General features: G+C 53.6%; 1 protein-coding gene across 4 annotated transcripts in view; it reads right to left on the bottom strand.

The window, feature by feature from the left end:
- The window catches only part of PDE4A (phosphodiesterase 4A), a 42398-nt gene that overhangs the window by 7078 nt on the left and 13409 nt on the right, over positions 1-21911 (bottom strand). For 2 of the 4 annotated variants that reach the window (XM_073887679.1, XM_025863274.2), the window contains 8 exons: positions 8340-8531; positions 7481-7517; positions 7288-7358; positions 6898-6947; positions 6615-6727; positions 2974-3067; positions 1305-1528; positions 37-135 (listed from right to left, as the gene is read on the bottom strand). In XM_073887679.1, the coding sequence (XP_073743780.1) occupies positions 37-135; positions 1305-1528; positions 2974-3067; positions 6615-6727; positions 6898-6947; positions 7288-7358; positions 7481-7517; positions 8340-8531 (880 nt within the window). Of the gene's footprint in view, positions 1-36; positions 136-1304; positions 1529-2973; positions 3068-4594; positions 5011-6614; positions 6728-6897; positions 6948-7287; positions 7359-7480; positions 7518-8339; positions 8532-21034; positions 21373-21911 lie in introns of those variants that run through there. The other 2 variants (XM_025863275.2, XM_073887678.1) reach the window with 2 other exon arrangements.

The following is a 21911-nucleotide window of genomic DNA, read 5'->3' as shown; positions in this document are numbered from 1 at the left end:
CCTCCCTCGCACCCTGCCCCACTCTGCCCACCCTACCTGAAATATCGTGTACATGATGCAGCTGAGGGAACGGCCTCCGGCGTATTCTGACACGCAAAAGATGTTCAGACCCCACTTGTTCAGGTTCTCCAGTTCCTGGCGGAGTTGGAGGCCAGAGGTCAGGAGCCCACAAGAACCAGGGCCAGGCCCCTACCCATTTGGGTCAGAAGTTCCTCTCGGTTGATCTTCACCCCTCCTGACTCTTTCCTAGCAGTTCAGAGCTCTGGTCTGAAAGTAGCACTGTTATTGCTCACCCAGGGGGTGGCATGCTCGGCAGCATGGAATTTACCATCCATGTCCTACCAGCCGGAAGATAACAGGGCAACCACAGTGACTGTGTACTGAGTGATTATTATCTGCCAAGCATCACACTAAGTGCTTGATCTCATTTGGTTGGTTTGAGAACCAAAGCCCTGAGGAGTGATGAGACTTCCCCAAGACCCTGTATCTCACGAGTGGCCAAGCCGAAATGTTAACTCGGCTAGACTGACCCTAAAGCACAGTTTAACTTCTGAGCTAAACTGCTCATCAGTGCCAGGGGAAAAGGAACAGGGGCTAGTTTTCCATGTCTCTCCAGAACCCCGAACAGTGCCAGCACACGGTAGGTGCTCAATAAATGCTGGGTGACTGAAGGTGGCACAGCCTAGTGCTGGCTTGCAAGTTACAATAAATAGCCATTGAGTAAGCCAACAAACATGCCCCGCATCCGCCGTACAAACCCACGTGGGAGGCCCTTTGCTTTAGGTGTCACAGAAGAGCCAGGGGCTGAACCCAGGTCTGGCCGGTAGTGGATGCTATGGGGGTTCTGACCAGACCCCCTTCACTGACGGGTGCATCCATCCCCCACCTGCTGGGGCTGCTGCCTACCAAGACTCATGCCGCTCTGTTCTCCAGAAAACTGCTCTTGCCCCTACGGGAGCTACACAGAGGAGGTAATGCTGTCCACTCTGGGGGCAGCTCATAGACAATGACTGACGCAGGGGTACAAAAGTCCAGCACTCTTGCCTCAAGGTGGGCTCAACTCTGTGGTGGTGTTCACACTCCAGAGCTCCACGATGGGTCAGGCTGAGGCCAGACGCAAGCTGATGCCACCTCCTGGCTTAGCTCCTTCCTATTCTGCTTCCTTTACTCCCTCTCTCCAGAGAGTCTCATAACCCCAGGATACCTGAATCCTCATTTCAAACTGACTCAATGCCCAGTCCCTGTCTGGGCCCCAGGAGATGCCCATCCCTCTCTAGTCCAGCCCCTCCAGAGCCGCCACTCACTTGGGCCAGGAGCTCCTCTTGGTCAGTCTTCACCCCAAAGCGGGGGATGCTGGCATCATTCAGGCTGCTGCTGTGCATCAGCTTCTTCACCCCTGTGATCTGAGACATGGGCTGGAATTGCGGCCCAGGGGGCGGGGGCTGCTGGGAGGGTCTCTGCCGTGGGGCTGACTGTTTTTCTCGATCCTTCATTGTGGGTGATGGAATCTCCACTTCATTCTGCTTGTCTGCAGAAGATGGAGGAGAGACAAGTATTAGCACCTCACAGAGATGCCCTCATCTGGCCCTCAGTCCCCCTCCCCTGCTCCCCACCGGGCCCTGGGAAGGCTCACTCAGGAGGGCAGACCCCTTCAGGGTGTCATGCTGTTGGTTAATTATAGGCTGGAAACCAGAAAGAAGGTAGGAATTCTTCTGGGAAGTGGTGGGCTGGAGTGGGGACCCTGGGGCTGGCCCAGAGCTATGGGGTAGCCCCAGTCTGATCTCCAGGTTTGGCAAGGGGATGGAATGGGAAGTCAGGAAGCGGGGTGGGGATGCTAGAAAGAGCCGCTGCCTGCCCTGTATAGGCAGGGAAACTTCTCGGGCAAGGGAGACACCTCCATGGTGACTAAGAGTGATGGTGGGGGTGGAGAGCACTGGGAGGCGGGAGGGAAGGGTAGTCTCTGGCTCCATGAACCCTCCCACCAGCCCACCCCTTTAACACCAGCCGCTCGGGGGCCAGCCCCAGGAGCCCTCTTCCTGAGCTTTCAAGGGCTTCCAGAGCCGAGCCCGGGCCACCCATTGTGACCTGGGGCCCTGCCGGTCAATAACAGGGCCTAATAGGGGTTATTTGCATGCCGTGCTCCCATTGGCTGAATCTCAGAACTCTGCATGGCCACACCCCCACTGGCGGGAGCATTTGAAACTCTGAACACTTCTCTCGAGATTGGTGCAGGGCCATTCTCCAGAATTTGGAAACTTTTGGTGATAAATTGAGAGGGTGAAATTATCCTCAGCTTGGGCTCTTGGGTTCAGAGATTAGGACGAGTTGGAGGTCCCCAGGAGCTTGAGGGTTCTAATGAATTTGAGGTATTCTGTATAACTGTATTGGGTATGGAAAATTTGGAGGAGTCTACTGAATTTGAGGGTCATAGCAAGTTGGATGATTCTACTGAATTTGGGAGACTTTTCAGCTTGGAGGGTTTTTTAAAGTTTGGGGGTCTCTTCTGGGCTCTTAAGGACAGCGGTTCTTTTAAGTTTGAGAACCCTACTGAGGGTGAGCACCTCTCTTGGATTTGCAGGATCTCCTGAAGTTGTGGGGGGGAATCCGAGTTTGGACATTCTTCTGAATTCGAGGAGGTCTTTCAGCCTGGAGGCATTTAAAGTTTAAGAATTCTATTTGAGTCTGTGGGTTTCTTGGGGTCTTGAGTTTGAGAGTTCCATTGTGGTTCCACTGAGTTTGGAGGGGCTCTTCTGTTTGGAGAGATTTTTTAATGTGGACGTTCTATAAAGTCGACAACCCTCTGAGTTTGGGGGCATTGAGAGTATGGGAACTCTTGAGCATGGTAACCTGGATCTTTGGGGAATTAGGAGTCAGGGTCCCTTGGGCAAATGTCAGCAATAGGACCTGCGGTCTGGGGCAGCCCCCACCAGTCCAGGTGTGCAGCCTCCCCACAAAGTGCTGCCCTTCACTCACCCAGGAATGTGGTAGAGATGTACTCAGAGACCTGGTTTCCTGACCTGCTCATCTCTGACAGGTGTGTGAGTTCACGGTTTAACATCCTCTTGAACTAAGGTGAAGGAAGCAAGAAGGAAGGAATGATGGGGAGACCGGGCATCAGAGGGTGGGGGAGGTCAGCCCCTCCCAAGAAACTTCTGAAGACCCCACGAGTCCCTCCTACTTCTCTGCTCAGCCAACAGAGCCCTCAGCAAGCTGCTAGAGGGGAGGGGTCAGCCCTTCCTCTCCTCCCAGGTCTGGATGGAGGCCCCAGGCTGGGAAGTCAGGACTCAGCATACCCCTCCCTTCCTGAGGAAGGGGGGGCACCCCTCCCCAGACTTTCTCCTCCTCCTCCTCCGGCCCCAAAGGAGGAGCCAGAGGGGCACCTGTGGAAGGGAGGGGCTCCTTCCTAACAGTGAGCCAATGGGGTGTCAGGAGAATCCTGTCGCCATGGTGATGGGAGTCTCCTTAGCAACTCCCCCTCCAACCAGCTGCTGAGCTGGGGGAAAAGGGGGCAGGCTGCAGGCCCCTTAACCCTTGCCTTCCCAGAGCTACCCTGGCCCAAGTCTTCCCAGATACGGACCCCACTCCCAAGGCGTCCGGGCCCCCAGCTCCAAACGCAGTTTGGAAGGAGAGAATACAGTCTCTCCTTTGCAGGAGAGAATGCAAGTTCTGGGTGAAGAGAAGGTTTGTCAGGGGCAGGGGAGAATAGTGAGCTGAGGAAACCTTGTTCGGTCACCCAGGGGAGGGGGGTTCCCATCATAGCCCCCTCTCTCCCAACCTCAGAGGGGTGGACAGATGCACAGATGAATGGAGTATACACAGAACCAGGCCTGGCGGTCCCTCCTGGTCCCCCCATGCCACTTCACAGAAGCGTCTGCTGTGACATTGTGCATGGAGGAGAAAGGGCATTGGTTCCCCGCCCCCAAGCTCCACCAAAGCACCCCCAAACCAGGAGCAGACTCTGTCCAGAGAGGCAGGAGGACACCTGACAGGAAGGGTGAGCTCATGTAGCCCACACCAGGATGGGGCACTTACTCCTCCCAGTGCTGCCAGAGACCCCAGTTGCACAGAAAGGTACACATACACACACAAGATGGACCCACAAAGTCACACAACCACACAGAGTCACAGACTACCATCTCACACAGTTCTACACAGCCATAGACACACAAATCAAGGGGCATACACAATAAGGCGGTCACTGACACTTGGGGTCACATACCCCAGAAAAATCACACAGCTCTGGGCTCACAAACATGTCCCAACACACACCACCACAAACAGAGCCATATGATCTCAGAGAGGGCCACATCATGACCCAGGCAAATAAGCATATGGTCAGACAGCCCCACACCACTGCAGACACACACACAGGCGAGTGCTGACAGTCACACCCAGCAAGAGACCCACATCCCCAGCCACCCACTCTCCCCGCCCAGCCCTGGGCCACACACAGAGACAGACAGTCACAAGGTTTCATGTCCAGGCCACACACGTGCACAGCTGCACACACCAGCCCAGACCAGGGGCTGGAGGATCCAAGGTGGGAGGGCCAGGGGCGAGTCTCCTGCCCATCCTCCACCCCAAGTTCCCCTACCTGGTCCCACCAGCCCACCAGCCACGGCTTGGAGCAGGTCTCACAGAAGAAGTCCACCAAGGGCATCTTGGAATCTTAGCCCCGCTCAGGGCTGCCGCACAGAGAGGCTGGGCTTGGGGAGTCCCGGGGCTAACAGCCACTGTGGGTGTGTGTGGGGGGAGGGGTTCTGGGCAGTGGGCAGTGCAAGGGGGAGCCGCGGAGGGGCCTGGGCCGGCCCAGCAGGGCTGGGGGCTCCCCTCCCCTCCGCGCTCCCGACAGCAGCCCTGGTTACATGGTCTGCCAGCCCCTGGCCCTGATGGGCCCCCCCGCAGCAGCGGCTGGAGGCGGCCTGGGACCCCTGCCCATGAGGGGGCAGGGCGAGGGTCCCGGGAGGTGGGCTCGGAGGCTCTGGGCTCCGTGTGAGCGCCTGTGTGCGTGCGTGTGCGTGCTCACTGCAGCACTGGCAGGCTGCATGCAACGTCAGGTGGTGCCGGGGGTGGGGGGGGCGTTAAAGGGGCATCCGAGCCCACGGGCCTAAGCCAAGATCCAGGTGGGGCTGCCAGGGATAGGCAGGGAGGCACAAACACCCTTGAGAGGACACGTCCCCTCCGTGGACATACCCAGAGACAAAGACACACACCCAGACACTCTACACATTCACAGACACACAAACACTCTGAGACACACCTTTCACACCAACCCACAACGCAAACACACACCACAGAGTCACAACTCTGGTGTCCAACACATTTACAGGTAGTCGGTTGGGCATACAGGATGTAAACGCTTTCAGACACAGCCCTTCCAAGAACACAGACTCGCACCCAGACATGGAGACACACACCTAGGGACAAACACCCAGATTTACTGGCACACTTAACACACACTCAACACACCCACAGACACACTTTCAAACAGACACAAATACCCCTGTGGCCTTGGGCACAAACCCTGAAAAATCCACAAGGGAATGCTCACACTCACACCCACAAATACACACACACACCACTGCAGAAACACACCCGAAGACCTACATTTAGAGACAGTCACATTCTCAGATGCTCAATACACCCTCAGAGACACAATCACCCTCAGACTCGAATGTTCCCAGACAAACCTCCACCCACAGGTGGAGGCACCCCCCCAACACAGACACCTCCACCTGCATATTCATTTCCTGATAGGCATCCTCCCACGAAGGCTACCACCAAGCTGCACAACTCCAGAAAACATCATTCATATTGCCTGCTTTCTGAATGGTGCCCTCTGGAGTTGTGCAGTACACAATCTGCACAGCTGTACATGGAAGCCTTGCATCCTCCCCTGCAGCCCTGCAAGCACACACACACGCAGAGTCACAAACACATGGAGATACACACTCAGATTCATTCCCAGACCAACTCACACTTGTAAACACACATACCCCTCTGGCACAGGCCCACACACTTACAACCCAGTATAATTGCCTGTGCACACACAAACATCCTCCATAGGTGCACATCTGCACACCACTCCTCCTGACTTCCTGATGTGCCCTCTTAAAACATCCCCTCCCACCTCACCTTTTGCTGCAAATGTGTAGCCAACAAATTGACAGCCACAGAGACCCACAATCACATATACACTTGTAGACTCTAGCATAGAACAACCCCCCTTAAGAGAGACAGTTGCCTACATACAGATGTACAGACACCCACACCCATACACATCCACACACACCAGGCTCCCCCACCCCTGGGAGAAGTCAGAATCCACAGCAACAGGCAGCCTATGGGGTCCGCTCTGCCTAGGGATGGACTCCCACCTCACAGGCCCCATCCACAGATTGGCCCCGCCCCATAGTTAGCCCCACCCCAGACCCCACCCAGCAGTTAGCTCCATCCCACAGGCGCAGGGAATGGCCCCACCTCATTGGCCCTATCCAGAAACCAGCCCCGCCCCCAAGGACGGCCCCACCTACAGGTCCCACCCAGCGGTTGGCCCCCATCCTCAGGCCCCGCCCAGGGGCTGGTCCCGCCCTGCTGGCTCCAGGCCTGCTCACCTTGTGAGAAGCCATCTCGCTCACGGAGCGGTAGGTCTGCATGGTCTCCAGCTGTTCGAGACACCAGTCCAGCTCCTCCAATGTCTCCCGGGCCAATTGCTGACATGTCTCTTCTAGAGAAGGGGTAGCACAGGTGGTGACCCAGAGGCCCCAGCCCATGATGATGGGGGTCCATCAGGTGAGAGGGATGCTGGGAAAGGACAGTTAAGACAGCCACCCCGAGTGAGGGGACCCCCCCCCAGCAGCAAGAGGGGCGCTTTCCCACCCCCCTGGGCTTTGTTACCTGACAGCGTGGCCTTGCAGACAGGGGTTGGGCCGCCCAACGGGGACCGTCTGCAAAGAAATGGGGCTCCAGCATCAGCCTGTGCGCTCCCAGATTCCTGCCTCCCCCTCTCCATGAATAATGCCGATTTTCCTTTTTCTGAGTGCTCAATGTGTCCCATGTACTCAGCCTGCCTGCAGCTTCTCACAGAGCCCCATAAGGACCCATTTTACAGATGAGGAAACGGGCTCAAGGAAGTGACAGGGCTGATCAGAGGTAGGGACAGCTGTTGCCTGAACAGAAGCTTGGAGAGGTCAAGTTCCTGCCTGAGGTCACACAGTGGAACTAAGAGTCGAACCCAGGTGTGCTTAGCCTTGTGATCATGAGCGCTGGGGCCCAGCTTTGACTTACTTGTTGCTGGGAATGGGCACATTGGTCAGGAGTGAGAAGTTGCTGCGAACACTCCTGAGACTGGCCAGCACCTGGGACAGGGAGCAGCAGTGAGGGGAGGGAGCCACTCAGAGGGGCAGCTGGGGCTAGGCCCTTATCCCCCGGTGTGGGGGGAGGGTTGAAGCCCCTTCTCTCCTTAGGGGAGGAGTCTTACCTGGGCAAAAGGTGTCACAATGAGGTCCTCAGCATGCCTGCAATCAAGGACAGGGGCAGGTCAGGCGTCCTCACAGTGGGACACCCACGGGCCTGGGTGGAGAAGGGCTAGGGTGCTAGAGAAGCAACTCTCTAGAGCGGACACTCTGTGGGGGTTGGGCCTGGGGAGGTTGGTGGGCTGGGAGGGGAGGCTCCAACAGGAGAGGGGAGAAGGCACTTACTACCTCCCAAGGGTAGACACCCTGCGGGGGGCTGGTCCTAAAGGAAATGGTGGTCAGAGAGAGGAGTTCACGTGAGTGGGCAGGGAGGGGGCGTGCAGAGACAAGGGATGGCCACAAATCCACTGCCAAGGCTGGGCTTGGTGTGCACCGTGGGGAGGAGGGGGTGGGGAGCAGGAAGGAGTTGGGGGGGCTGAGGTGGGTACCTGGATGGGTAGGGCCAGGGCTGGAGGATCCAGGGAGAGGGGAGGGGGCTGAGCAGGCCCGGGGGTGCTCACACCTCAACAGGTGGTCGTGATAAGGGGGGCTGGCTTAGGGAAGCCTGGAAGGGGGGAAGGAAGAGGGGGCTCAGCCAAGGTGGACAGTCTGTGGGAAGATGTGGCAGCAGGGAGGGGCTCAAGTGGACTTCCCTCCTTGTTAGAGGGACAGGCTGAGGGGGGGCCAGGCCCCAGCTGCCCATGTGTATGAGTGGGCTTCGGCAGGCTGGGTGGGTGGGACTGGGCCCTTGCTGTGGGCAAGGGGGCTGTTCACTTTTCCCTGGAAGGGAGAGGTGGCCCAGGGCTTGGGCAGTGTCCCCACTCCCTGCTGGCAAGGGCAGCTTATGTTGGGAGCAGGCCTGGAGGGTGAGAAGGGGGTGCTCACGCCTCGCTGGTGACCGACGAGTTCCGGGACATAGTTTTGGGGGACATGTCGTAGTCGCTGTCTGAACGGTACAGGAAGGACTCCCGGCGCTGGCTGGCAGCGGCCCCAGCGTGCAGCACGAGGCCCGGGCTCGCCTGCGAGTCCAGGGGGCTGCGGCCAGGAGGTGGCGTGGGCCCATTCTCTGCCTCGAAGCTGTAAGGGGATGGGCGACAAGAGGGGTCGGGGGTGCTGAGATGGCATTGGGGAAGTCACGAGGAATAAGGGTACCAAGGGAATTCTGGTAGAGGCGGGGGGGGGGGGTCAGATAGAAAACATTAAAGAGAGACACATATCCCGAAAGAGACGGGAGACGGGGAGTTCCAGAGCTCAAACAACTATTGAGCGCATTTGTGAGCCAGGCTCTGTAGAGGTGCTGGGGACACAGCAGTGACCGAGACAGACCACTATCTGTCCCTCACGGACATGGCATGGGGAGGGCTGGACTATAAACAGGTTAGCCTGGCTGCAGTGCACACCCCAAAAGTGTGGGGGCCTTCTTGGCTCTACTCTTTCCTCGATGCCCAAGGCTATTCAGAATCTGTCCACTTCTCACCCCCTCCTTGGTCAGCCCGGTCTCATTGCTTGCCTGGACCAGTGCATTTGTCTCTGCCCTGGCCCCTGCCTCCTGTCTTTGCCCCTCAGTCTGTTCCCCTCCATTGTGCCAGAGGGAGCCTGTGAACACCTGTGTCAGGTCACATCCTTCTTCTGCTCAGACCCTTCTGTGGCTCCCAGCTCACCCAGAGCAAAAGCCAAAGTCCCCACCGTGGCCCACAAGACCCTGCCCCATGACCTCCCAGTCTACCCCTCACTCACTCTACTCCAGCTACAATGGCCTCCTTGCTGTTTCCTAAACATTCCAGATACATTCCTGCCTCAGGGCCTTTGCCCAGGCTATTTCCCCTCCCCGGATCTCCAGCGGCTCCTCCTTTACCTCCTCCAGGCCTCAGCTCAAACCTTGTCTTCTCAGGAGGCCTCACCTGACCAACACATCTAAATCTAAGATCTGAATCTCTGCCCTAATATTATATTTCCCTTCCTTAAAAAAAAGAAATACTACTTACCTGACATATTCTATATTTGACTTCTTTACTATTTGCCTTCCTTTCTAGAACTAAGCTTTGCAGAGCAAGGATTTTTGTCTGCTTTGTTCATTGCTCTATCCCTTGAGCCAGGAAGATGGCCGGGCACACAGAGGACACCCAATAAATGTTTACTGAATAAATCATAAAATGTTAACGAATGAATAGAGGAACTGGACTGTGCCATGCACAGAATTAAAAACCAGGTGGGTGACTGAAAGTTACTGGAGAGGTGACTTGAGCTGCTGTAGCTGAGCCAGGCCTCTTTGAGGAGGGGACATGTGAGCAGGCCCTGAAAGATGAGAAGGAGCAGGCCACGGGTTAGGAGGTAGGAGAAAACACTTGGCGGGGAGGGGCTGGGGGACGGGATCAGCAAGTGCAAAAGCCCTGGAGCAGGATTTGGTTTTTGTTTGAGGACTAGCAAGGAAGCTCGTGTGGCTAGAGGGGAGATACAGTTACAGAGAGAGGGGAGGAAGGTGGGACCCAAACCTGGTGGCACTGGCAAAACAGATCCTCAGGACGAGGCAGGGAGATGCTGGCTCTGCCAATTCCCAGAGGTGTGGCTTGGGGGGAAATGGCTGAATTTCAGTTTCCTCATCCACAAAATGGGGACAAGCACCACCTCCCTCAGGTCATCCAGGTGACCAGTGTGAACACAGGTAAAATGCTCGGGATGGTGCCTAGCATGGAGCTCAGGAAACACTGGCAATTGTGAGTCAATCAGCCCCATACATGCCACTGGGGTGTGGACTCAGCAAGGCAGTTGATATGGAGAACTGAGGATGAGTGTGGGGAGTTGTGTGCTTGCAGCATACTGTGTGGCCTTGGGAAGGCCACTGCCCTCTCTGGGCTGTTACCCTGTTGTTAAAGTGAGGGGGTTAGACTGGTCAGCTGACTTCAGTCAGCTGAAGTGCTCTTCACTATGCTCTGGTGGGTGCAAGGGGGCAGGGGAAGGAAATGGAACCCTCCCCTTTCCAGTCCTACCTATTGAGAATCAGTGTAAGATTTTATTTGAATGGTCCCTCTGCTAAATAATAAGTTTGAAATCTCCTAGAGTAGGACAGCGAAATCAGCATCCATATATTAACCTTTTTTTCTGGGGTAGGGGTACAGGGAGGGACTCTGCTGATTCCATTTTACCGATGAAGAAACTGAGGTCAGAGAGGATAATGATTAGCTCTGGGTCACCCAGCAAAAGCATGGTGAGGTCAGAATTCAAACCCAAATCTTGTAACTCCTCAACTGTCACCCTCTACCTCTCAAGTCCTATTCGAGCACATTCCCACCATTAAAGCAAATGTTCCCAGGGACCAGGCAGCTGACACCAAAGACAGGGTGGTGCTGGGGGCCCTGAGCAACCAGCTATTCCAATTTTAGGAAAGAAATCAGAAATTTCATTTTTTTTAAATTATTTTTTTAAGTAGGCTCCATGCCCAGTGTGGAGCCCAACCCTGGGCTTGAACTCATGACCCCAAGATCAAGCCCTGAGCTGAGATCAAGAATCAGAGGCTTAATTGACTGGACCACCCAGGTGCCCCAGAAATCAGAAATTTTAAACAACCAAAAATTCAAACTTCTTTTAAAAAACAAATGTCAAAAAACTTCTTAAAAACTCTGAAAACTTGTGCTCTGCAAAAGACACTGTCAAAAGAATAAAAAGACAAGTTACATACTAGGAGAAAATATATGACAAAGGACCTGTATCCAGGCTATATAACGAAGTCTCCAAACTCAATAAAAAGAAGACAAGGAATTCAATTTAAAAATGCGCAAAAGTCTGGACAGATCTCCCAAGAAGATATACAGATGGCAAATAAGCATAGGAAACACCATACTCCTTAGGGAAATGTAAATTAACACCAGGAACTATCCATTCACACCTACTAGGATGGTTCAAACAAACAAGAATCAAGAACTGACGATAATGGCAAGTGGTGACAAGGATTTGGAGCAACCGGAACCCTCCTCATCCATTGCTGGAGGGAACAATAAGTGGTTCAGCCACTCTGGAAGGCATCTAGTCAATTTCTTAAGCAGTGAACCTTACACGTACTTGGTGATCCAAAATCCACTCCTATGTTTATACCCAAGATAAGTGAAAATACGGTAGACCTTTGAACAAGTGGGTTAGGGGTGCTACCCCCTGCGAAGTTGAAAATCCACATATAACTTTTGGCTCCCCCAAAACTTGACTACTAACAGCCTACTGTTGACCAGAAACCTTACCAATAACAGAAACAGTTGATTAGCATGTATTTTGTGCATGTATTATATACTATATTCTTACAATAAAATAGAGAAAAGAAAATGTTATTAAGAAAATCATAGGGGCGCCTGGGTGGCTCAGATGGTTAAGCGTCTGCCTTTGGCTCAGGTCATGATCCCAGGTCCTGGGATCGAGCCCCACATTGGGCTCCTGGCTCAGCGAGGAGCCTGCTTCTCCCTCTGCCTCTCTCCCTGCTCATGCTTTCTCTCTCTCTCTCTATCTCTGTGTCTCAAATTAATAAATAAAATTTTTTAAAAAATTAAAAAAAAAAAGAAAAGTCTGCATAAATGGACCCACACAGTTCAAGCCCATGTTATTCAATGGTCAACTACATATGTTCATTCAAAAACCTGCAGACAAATGTTTATAGAAGTTCTGCTCATAATCACGAAATACTGGAAACAACCAAACCAAACGTGCATCAACCGGTGAATGGATAATTTGTGGCAGATCCATACCATGGAATACTATCCAGCAATAAAAAAAAATTGGGGGGAGGCGGCGCCTGGGTGGCTTAGTCGGTTGTCTCTGACTCTTGATTTCAGCTCAGGTCTTGATCTCTGGGTTGTGAGTTAGGCCCCAGGTTGGGCCCAGCGCTGGGCGTGGAGCCTACTTAAATATTTTGATTGACTGACTGATTGATTGATTTGCCAGAGGGAAAGAGAGAGAGAGCGCAAGCGCACAAGCAGGGGGAGTGGCAGGCAGAGGGAGAGGGACAAGGAGCTCGATGCGGGGCTTGATCCCAGGACCCCGGGATCATGACCCAAGCCGAAGGCAGACGCTGAACCAACTGAGCCATCCAGGCACTCCTGTGGAGCCTACTTAAAAAAAAAAAAAAAAAAAAAAACTTTTTTGAACTACTGTGAAATAATAAGAAATATATATTTGGTCTCTGCCCTGGTTTCCTGTCACACAGCTCCAAAAACCCTAGGAATCTCTGCAGTGAAAAGTGTCTTTGTATGCTAAGAGATGACTATCTGCTGGGGACACCTGGAGAGCCTTAAGGGGGAACCAACCATGTGGTTAGAAGGTTGGAGCTTTCAGTCCCCCTCCCTGGACCGGAAGGGAAAGGATTAGGAGGCTGAGTGAACCACCAATGGAATAGCCAATGATTTAATCAGCTGTACCAACAAAATGAAGCCTCCATCAACATCCCTGAGAGTATCTGGGTTGCTGAGCACCTTGAGGAGCTGGGAGGGTGGTGCACCTGGAGAGGGCATGAAGCTCCATGCCCCTTCCCTTATACCTTGCTCTCTGCATTCTTCCATCTGGCTGTTCCTGAGTTGTATCTTTCCGAAGTTCTGTGACCAGCTCTAGGAAATTAACCTGAAGCAGGGGTTGTCGGAACCTTGACTTACAGCCGGTGGGTCAGAAGCATAGGTAACATCTTGGACTTGAGACTTATGCTAAAGTGGGGGCAGCCTTACCAGACTGAGCCCTTAATCTGTGGGATCTGTAGTAACTCCAGGCAGTTAGTGTCAGAATTGAAACAGAACGTAGTTCACCCAGTCACTGTCACAGAGAGTTGCAGAATTGGTTGATGTAGGGGGAAAAAAACCACATATATCTGGTGTCAGAAGTGAAGAGTCAGCAAGAGTAGAAAGAAACAGCAGTTTCCTTTTTAACTACTGATACACAAAACAACTTGAATGAGTCTCAAATGAATTTTGCTAAGAGAAAGAAGCCAGCAGTGGGGATTACCTGTGTCAAAACTCAGAACTGACTAATAAATGAATTTAGCAAAGTTGCAGGATACAAAGTCACCAAAAATCGGTTGCTTTTCTGTACACTAACAATGAATAATACCAAAAGAATATTATGAAAACAATTCCATGTACAACAACATCAAAATGAATAAGATGCTTAGGAATGAACTTAACCAAGGGGACAAAAGTGCACGGAAAACAAAAATGTTGCTGGAAGAAATTAAAGGCACAAATAAATGAAAAGATATCCTGTATTCAAGAATGAGAAGACGAGGGGCACCTGGGTGGCTCAGTCATTAAGTGTCTGCCTTAGGCTCAGGTCATGATCCTGGGGTCCTGGGATTGAGCCCCACATCAGACTCCCTGCTCGGCAGGAAGCCTGCTTCTCCCTCTCCCACTCCCCCTGCTTGTGTTCCCTCTCTCGCTGTGTCTCTCTCTGTCAAATAAATAAATAGAATCTTAAAAAAAAAAAAATGAAAATAGGGGCTCCTGGGTGGCTCATTCGTTAAGCATCTGCCTTCAGCTCAGGTCCTGGGATCGAGCCCCACGTGGGGCTTCCTCCTCGGCGGGAGGCCTGCTTCTCCCTCTCCCACTCCCCCTGCTCGTGTTCCCTCTCTCGCTGTGTATCTGTCAAATAAATAAATAAAATCTTAAAAAAAAAAAAAGAAAAGAAAAGAGGGGCGCCTGGGTGGCTCGGTCGTTAAGTGTCGGCCTTCGGCTCAGGTCATGATCCCAGGGTCCTGGGATCGAGCACTGCATCAGGTTCCCTGCTCGGTGGGAAGCCTGCTTCTCCCTCTCCCACTCCCCCTGGCTTGTGTTCCTGCTCTTGCTATCTCTCTCTCTGTCAAATAAATAAATAAAATCTTAAAGAGAAAGAAAAGAAAAGAATGAGAAGATGGGGCACGTGGGTGGCTCAGTCGGTTAAGCGTCTGCCTTCGGCTCAGGCTGTGATCCCAGGGTCCTGGGATTGAGCCCCACATCAGGCTCCCTGCTCAGTGGGGAGCCTGCTTCTCCCTCTCTCCCCGGCTCATGTTATCTCTCTCTCTCTCTCTCTAATAAATAAATAAAATTTAAAAAAAAGAATCTTGAAAAAGAAGAACAAAGTTGGAAGACTCACACTTACCAATTTTAAAATCTACTACAAAGCTACAATAATCAAAACAGTGTAGTACTGGCATAAAGACAGACTTACAGGCCAAGAGAGTCAAGTAAACCCAGAAATAAACCCTCACATGTATTGTCAAATGATTTTCAACAAGGGCACCAAGACCATTTAATGGGAAAAGGACAGTCTCTCGAACAAATGGTGCTGGGAAAACTGGTTATCCACATGCAAAAGGATAAAGTTGGATCCGTACCTCACACCATATACAAAATTAACTCAAAATGGATCAAAGACCTAAACGGAAGAACAAGAAACTAAAGCTCTCAGGAGCTTCATGACATTGGACTTGGCAATGATTCCTTGGATATGACACCAAAAGCACAAGCAACAAAAAATAGGGACGCCCAGGTAGCTCCGTCAGTTAAGTGCCTGCCTTTGGCTCAGGTCATGATCCCAGGGTCTTGGGATCGAGTCCCACATCAGGCTCCCTGCTCAGCAGAAAGTCTACTTCTCCCTCCCCTGCTCCCTCTGCTTGTGCTCTCTCTCTGTCAAATAAATAAATAAAATCTTAAAAAAAAAAGAAATTGCACCTCATCAAAATTACCAGTTTTTTTTTTCCATCAAAGGGCACTATCCAGAGAGTGAAAAGGCAATCCATAGAACAGTAGAAAATTTTTGCAAATCATGTATCTGATAAGGGATTAATATCTAGGATATATAAAGATCTAAAACTTAACAACAACAAAAAACAAACAACCCAATTAAAAAGTGGGGCAAAGGAATGAAATAAAAATTTCCCCAAAGAAGATACAGGCATACCTCAGCGATATTGCAGGCTTGCTTCCGAAACACTGCAATAAAGCATGTCAGATGGATTTTTTCTATTTCCCATGCATATAAAACTTAAGTTTTACACTACACTGTGGTCTACTAAATGTGCACTAGCATTATATCTAAAAAGTTCATAACCTTAATTGAAAAACACTTTATTGCTAAAAAATGCTAACCATCATCTGAGCTTTCAGTGAGATTTAGTCACAGTTTGCCATAACAAATATAATAATAATGAAAAAGTTTGAAAAATTGCAAGAATTACCAAAATGTGACACAGAGACACGAGGTGAGCAAATGCTGTTGGGGAAATGACACTGACAGACTTGCTTGACGCAGGCTTGCCACAAACCTTCAATGTGTAAAAACCACAATATTTGTGAAGTGCAATAAAGCGAAGCACAATAAATAAGGTAGGTGTGCATACAGATGGACAATAAGCACATGAGAAGATGCTCGACACCATTAGTCATTAGGGAAATGCTAATCAAAGGCATAATGTGATGTCACCACACACTCACTAGAATGGCTAATATTTTTTTAAAAAATAAGGGCTCCTGGCTGGCTGAGTCAGTAGAGCATGTGACTCTTGATCTTGGGGTTATAAGTTCAAGCCCCACGTTGGGTGTAGAGATTACTTAAAAATAAAATCTTTAGGAGGGGTGCCTGGGTGGCTCAGTCAGTTAAGCCCTGCATCTGGCTCCCTGCTTCATGGGGGGCCTGCTTATCCCTCTCCCTCTGCCCCTAACCCCGCTGGTGCTCTCTCTCGCTCTCTCTCACAAAATAAAAATAGATAAAATCTTTAAAAAAAAAATGAAATACTCAATACTCAAGAATTGAAAGCAAGACTCAAAGAGATATTTGTAAACCAATGCTCACAGCAGCATTATTCACAATAGCCAAAAGCTGGAAACAAGTCAAGGGTCCATGAATTGGTGAACAGATAAAGGAAATGTGGTGTATATTACCAACGGAAGAGTATTCGGTCTTAAAAATAAAGTGAAATTCTGACACATGCCACACATGCATGGGTGAACTTTGAAAACATTACGCTAAATGAAATAAGCCAGACACAAAAGGGCAAATATTGTAAAATTCCACTTAATATGAGGTCCCTACAGTAGTCTTATTCATAGAGACAAAGTAGAATGGTGGGAACCAAGGGCTGGGAAAGGGTGAGAAATCAACGCTTCATGGGGACAGAGTTGCAGTTTGGGAAGATGAGAAAGTTCTGGAGACGGATGGTGGTGATAGTTGCATAACAATGTGAGTGTACTTAACGACACTGAATTGTACACTCCACGAGTGATTATAAAGGGTAATTGTATGTTATGTATATTTTCCTACAATAAAAAACCCTCATACAGTGTATACTAAAAAGGGTGAATTTTACTATATGTTAATTGTTTAAAGTAAATTAAAAAAAAAAAACTCTTAAGGGGCGCCTGGATGGCTCAGTCAATTAAGCATCTGACTTGATATCTAAGGGTTGTGAGTTCAAGCCCCATGTTGGGCTCCACGCTGAGTGTGCAGCCTACTTTAAAAAAAAAAAAAAGAAAGAAAGAAACTCTTAAGATGGAGTATTCTTCGATCATGAGCTTGGGCCTTTGGTGATAATGCCCCTTTATTGAGCATCTGCTGTGTACTAGATGCTAGGTTAGATCCTTTTAGGTATAAAGCAATAATAACAAGACACTTACACTGAATATTTGCCGTGTGCCTGGCACTGTCCCAGTGCTTTATGCACAGGAACCCAGTTATGTCTCCCGCCAACTCTGTGAGCTGTGTTAACATCCCAGCTCAACAAGGAGAGTGAGGCACAGAGGGGTGGCAAGGGGTTGGTGGCCTCACTGCCAGAGAACTATGTCCTGCTTCCCAAGGCACAGCCTGGATGTTTTGGCGCCGCTGAGTGCCCCTGGGAAGGGGAGAGGAGCATACCTACATACTCAGGACTCCACCCTTGCCCCAGACACTGAAGCCAGGTTAGGGAAGGTGAGATCCAAGTCCCAGAGGGCGCCCAACCAGCACAGCTGACCGATAGTGCAGCCGCAGGGGGCTCTGCTCACGTAAGCAGGAGCCCAGAGGCCAGGACGGAAAGAGGCTCCTGGGGCCCTGCTGTTTGTGCTTCCAGGAGCTGCTGTCCCCTGGGCTGCGGAAGGGCAGAGGGGAGGGGATGAGGCCTGGGGAACTACAGGCTGAGTGAGTGAGTGTGAGTGAGTGTGTGTGTGTGTGTGTGTGTGTGTGTGTGTGTGGTCAGGGGTGGGGAGGTCTCAGCTGCCCTCCAGAATTGCACCCTGGGGCCATGTGGAGTCACCCTTCCCTGACCTGCCGCTGCTCAGGGTGGAACAAAGTCGGGTTGGAGGCTGCTCCATTAATGTCCCAAAGGGACCCAAGGCCATAAAGCGGAGTCAAGGGCAGCCAACAGGCCTTAACATCACAGCCACAAGCTCAAACACTCCATCATAAGGGAAATAACCTGCCCAAGACTCCCCTTCAGACAGGCTGACCACTCGGTGGCATCCTCAGGCGAAGCTGCCACCTGCCTTCACCCCTCCAGGGCCCCTAGGCCTGCCCACATGGGCTCCCCAAGCATCGAATTGGGCTTCTGGAGGACGGCGCAGCCCAGGAGCAGATCAAGGCTTCAGGGCGTTCTGCTGAGAGGGGCCGACGGGCAACAAACAAGCCGGAAGGGGAGCAGAAGGGAAAGGAGACATGTCCCAGTTGGTAAAAATCATAACAACGAAAGCAGTGAACTGCTGTTAGATGCCACATGCTCGGCACTGTGCTGTGTCTGGACACGTACTAATGCCCCTTTTTCAAGAGAAGTAAACTGAGGTACAGACAGGACGAACAACTTGGCTGGTAGTAGAAGCAGGATTTCAACCTGGGCAGCCAGACTACAAACCTGTACGCTAAATCACCAGGTGTCTGTCTCTCCCCCGGGCAGGCCTGGCATCTCCCTGGGCTCCCTGCCCCACTCCACCCGACTCCCTCGTAGGAGGTGCCAGGCAGCCTTTATGGAAAGGCCTGGCATTTGCTTTGTGAAGGTCACACAGAGGTCGAGGGCGGGCGCTGGTGTGTGTCTGCCAGGCAGGCGCGTGGTGCCAGGTGACACGGCTGTTTGTAAGGGCTGGGTGTGCACAGAGGGTCTGTGTCTCTGTGAGTCACAGTGTACGTGTGCTCAGGGGTCCCGGGGTGTACAGAGGCCTCCGTGTGGATTTGTACATCCGAGTGTGTCAGTGCGGTCTGGGTGCTCATGGGTGCCTGCATGCATCTGTGTGTCAATATCTATGCCTATGAACCTGTGTGACCTTGGAAGAGTGCACCTGGGTGCCGCACCTAGGCTGCGACTGTGCCTGAGTCCTCCGTGGGGATGAGGTGTGTCCCTGTGTGTGCCTAGGCACAGGTGGGAATCGGGCATGGGGATGTGCCATGGTGAGAGTGCTCCTGCAGGCAGTGTGGTGCACCATACTGTGTGAGACCAGGGTTTCTGTGGTTTGTGTGTCACTGCACCCATGGGTCAACCGTGAGAGTCTCTCTGTGTCCCCACCAGCTAGAGACCCATGCCTTACACAGTAAACACTAGGTGACCCCAAATACCCTGTGTGTGGGCGTGTCTGTGTGTGTCCGGGTGTTGGAAGGGGTTGGTGGAGAGAAGCAAGACCAACGCTGGAGTACCCCGAGACTGCTGAGAACTTCTCTGCCCCAGCACTGTCCAGCTGATTCTAAATAACCTCCAGGAGTTCCAGCAGGAGCCAACCTCCCTCCTCCACCCCAGCTTGGTTTTCAGCCTGGCAGCCCCAGCAAGGAGGGGGTGGGGAAGACTGGAGGCACTGAGCAGAGTAGGGCCAGAGGGACCTGGCTCCAGGCCGGTGGCCTGGGAGTGGAGCCCAGGTGACGCTGGACACCCATATTTGCTGCCAGGATGAGTGCCAGAAACCCAGGTTTAGGGGCACAAAGAGGGTGAAGGGATCCCATCTTAAATAGGAAGGGGGCAGGACTGAACACTCCGTTGGAGGGCTATCACCTGCAGGAAGCTCTTAGCAACACCAAGAATTTTAGAGCCAGGAAAGTGGGTGGGGCTCCAGGCAGACCCTAGAAGCCACTTTGGGGACTCCCCAAGGCAGACTGGGCACCCTCTCCCCCCCAGCCAGAGCCCTTGATGGTAAAAGAGGAAATTGGCCGCCCGCCACCCACCTGACAGATCTGCCTGGAGGGTGCCAACGGGTGTCCTCGTCGCTGAAGGAGAAGTGGACCAGGGACTCAAGGCCCGCGGGGGGCAGGGTCAGGTCAGGGGGCCGGGGCCTTGCCCGGGGTGCTGTCCCAGAGCGCATGGGTGCCAAGCACCGTCGGGGCGAGCATGGGGACAGCGGCACGGTGGTGCGGCGAGCACTGCTCTCAGGCCGGAGGTGTCTGTGGCCACCTCCGGCGCCGCCTCCACACCCGCCCTCCCGGTGACCCCCCCAGGGACGGCCCTGGGCGTTCAGGCGTCTCCGTGTCCCCAGCACCAGGGAGGGCTCTGCACGGGCCTCCTCCTGCGGAACTCTGAGCACACTTCCCGCCTGCCCCCCTCCCTCCGGGCCTGGGGGCAGGGGTGCCCAGGCTCCGGATTCCCGGGCTCTGGCCCCGGGCCCCCCCACCCCCTGCCACGCCTTGCCTCTGGCCCCGCCTTCCCCCCCTCCCCACTCTGACGCCGAGCTGGGCCGGCTGGAGCCCTCTGAACGCCGTGCGCCCCTGGGGGAAAGAGACTCGCCCGCGCCCGTGGAGTGCGGGGCCGGTGACAAACACCCCGGGGAGGGACGACGGATGCGGGGAAGGGGGTGGAGCAGGGACAGGAAAGACAGAAGTGGAGACAGAGACACAGAGAGAAACTCGGAGAGAGGCACTGATTTCCCACAAACATACCCCGTCCCCGACTCCACGCGGGGCTCCCGACCCCTCCTCCTCTTCTCTCCCCTCCCAGATCTCTTCCCCGGGTCCAGATGCTGAGCCTGTCCCCGCAGTGTCCTCTCCCAGTATGTCTCTGGACTCAGGTTCCAAACAAGTGCGTGTGGAGAGTAGGGGTTAAAGGGGTAGGCAGACGACCCTCTCCTGGTTCTGCAAGACCCCAGAGCCAGCCCGCTCCCACCTCCGGGCTGTCAACCACCGTTTCCAAGATAAACGGACACTGGGAAGCCAGACCGGATGTGGTCTCCAGGCTCCTCACCCGCAAGCTTCTAGGCCCCGCATCCCACCCCGGGTCTGGCCAGGAAGAGAAAGTCCATTTGCCCTCCGTGCCCAATGCACCCGGTAACATCACGGTGCCTCCTGGCAAGGCAACCCGCAGATGGCAGCACTGGCCCCATTCCACAGGCCTTTAGACTGAGGCTAGCAGAACTGAACACACGTCCCCAGAGCACCCTGGATGGCAGGCTGGCCTCACTCCTCCAAAGCCTGACTTGCAGCCTCAGGTCTGCACAGGAAGTGGGAGGAACAACGTTTATTGAGTGCCTACTGCATGCCCTATCAGGTATCTCCACAGCAACCCTAGAGGGCAGGGATGATTTTTATCGCTGCCCTGTGACAGAAGTGGGGCAGTTAGGCTGGGGAGAGCCAGCTAGGAACCCCAGACCCGGCCCGCGCCAGGTGGTCAGGGGACATTCGAACCCACCGCCGCTGGGCGCACTTACCCAGCCCACGCCTGGCGGCCAAAATCCTGGAAGCTGCGGAGAAGCCGAAGACGCCTGCGGAAAGTTGGGGACGGGATAGCGAAGAAGACCGGCGAGGAGGGTGGCGACCGTGGGCGGCGGGCTGCGCGCGGGAGCGGTGGTTCAGGCAGGAACGCCTCGTCCTCGGCAGCCGCCACCGCCGGGAAGGCCGCCAGATGCAGTTCGGGGATGCGGCCCAGGCCTCGTGGCCGCGCCATAACCACAGGGGGCGCGGGGCGGCCCCGCCTCGGTGGGCGCTGGGGAGCAGAGCCGCCCGCCGGCCCCGCGCAGCCCACGCAGGCCGGCCGCCCAGCCCTGGGGCCCACGGGCCCCACCCCGCGCGGCCGCCTCGGCCCTTCCGGCTTCGCTCTGGGGCCGCCCCGGGGGCGGAGCGGGCCCGGGGCGCCCACGCGGCTGCGGCGGGACGCCCCTCAGACCGCAGGGGCACCCGCAGTCCCCTTGAGGTCCTTACAATCGCCGGAAGCGTCTCTACAAACATCTGGGGTGCTCCCCAAATCCCTGGGGTGCTCTCACAAACCGCTGTGGCTCTCACAAACCTCAGTGGCGTCCCCAAAGTCCCTCAGATGTCCCCACAATTCCACGGAGTGTCCCAACTATCCCTGAGGTGTCCCCACAGAACCCAGAGGTGCCTCCAAATCCCAGAGTTCCCCCCAAAAGCCAGAGGTGCTCTGAGAGGCCCCACAGACTCTGGGACAATCCCTTAGCTTCCCAAATGTCCCCTACTGGTGTCCTCGTTGTTATTGATATATTCCCACAAACCCCAGGGGCACCCCAAGACTCTCAGGCTGCACCCGCAAATGAAACTCCTTCAGATCCCAGGACCATCACCAGGTTTCCT

Source organism: Callorhinus ursinus, unplaced genomic scaffold, assembly GCF_003265705.2.
Source record: "Callorhinus ursinus isolate GAN/ISIS: 27379988/994484 unplaced genomic scaffold, GSC_fseal_2.0 scaffold82, whole genome shotgun sequence".
Lineage (NCBI taxonomy): Eukaryota > Metazoa > Chordata > Mammalia > Carnivora > Otariidae > Callorhinus > Callorhinus ursinus.
The sequence above is the reverse complement of the archived record's forward strand: the minus strand, read 5'-3'. Positions and strand labels throughout refer to the sequence as shown.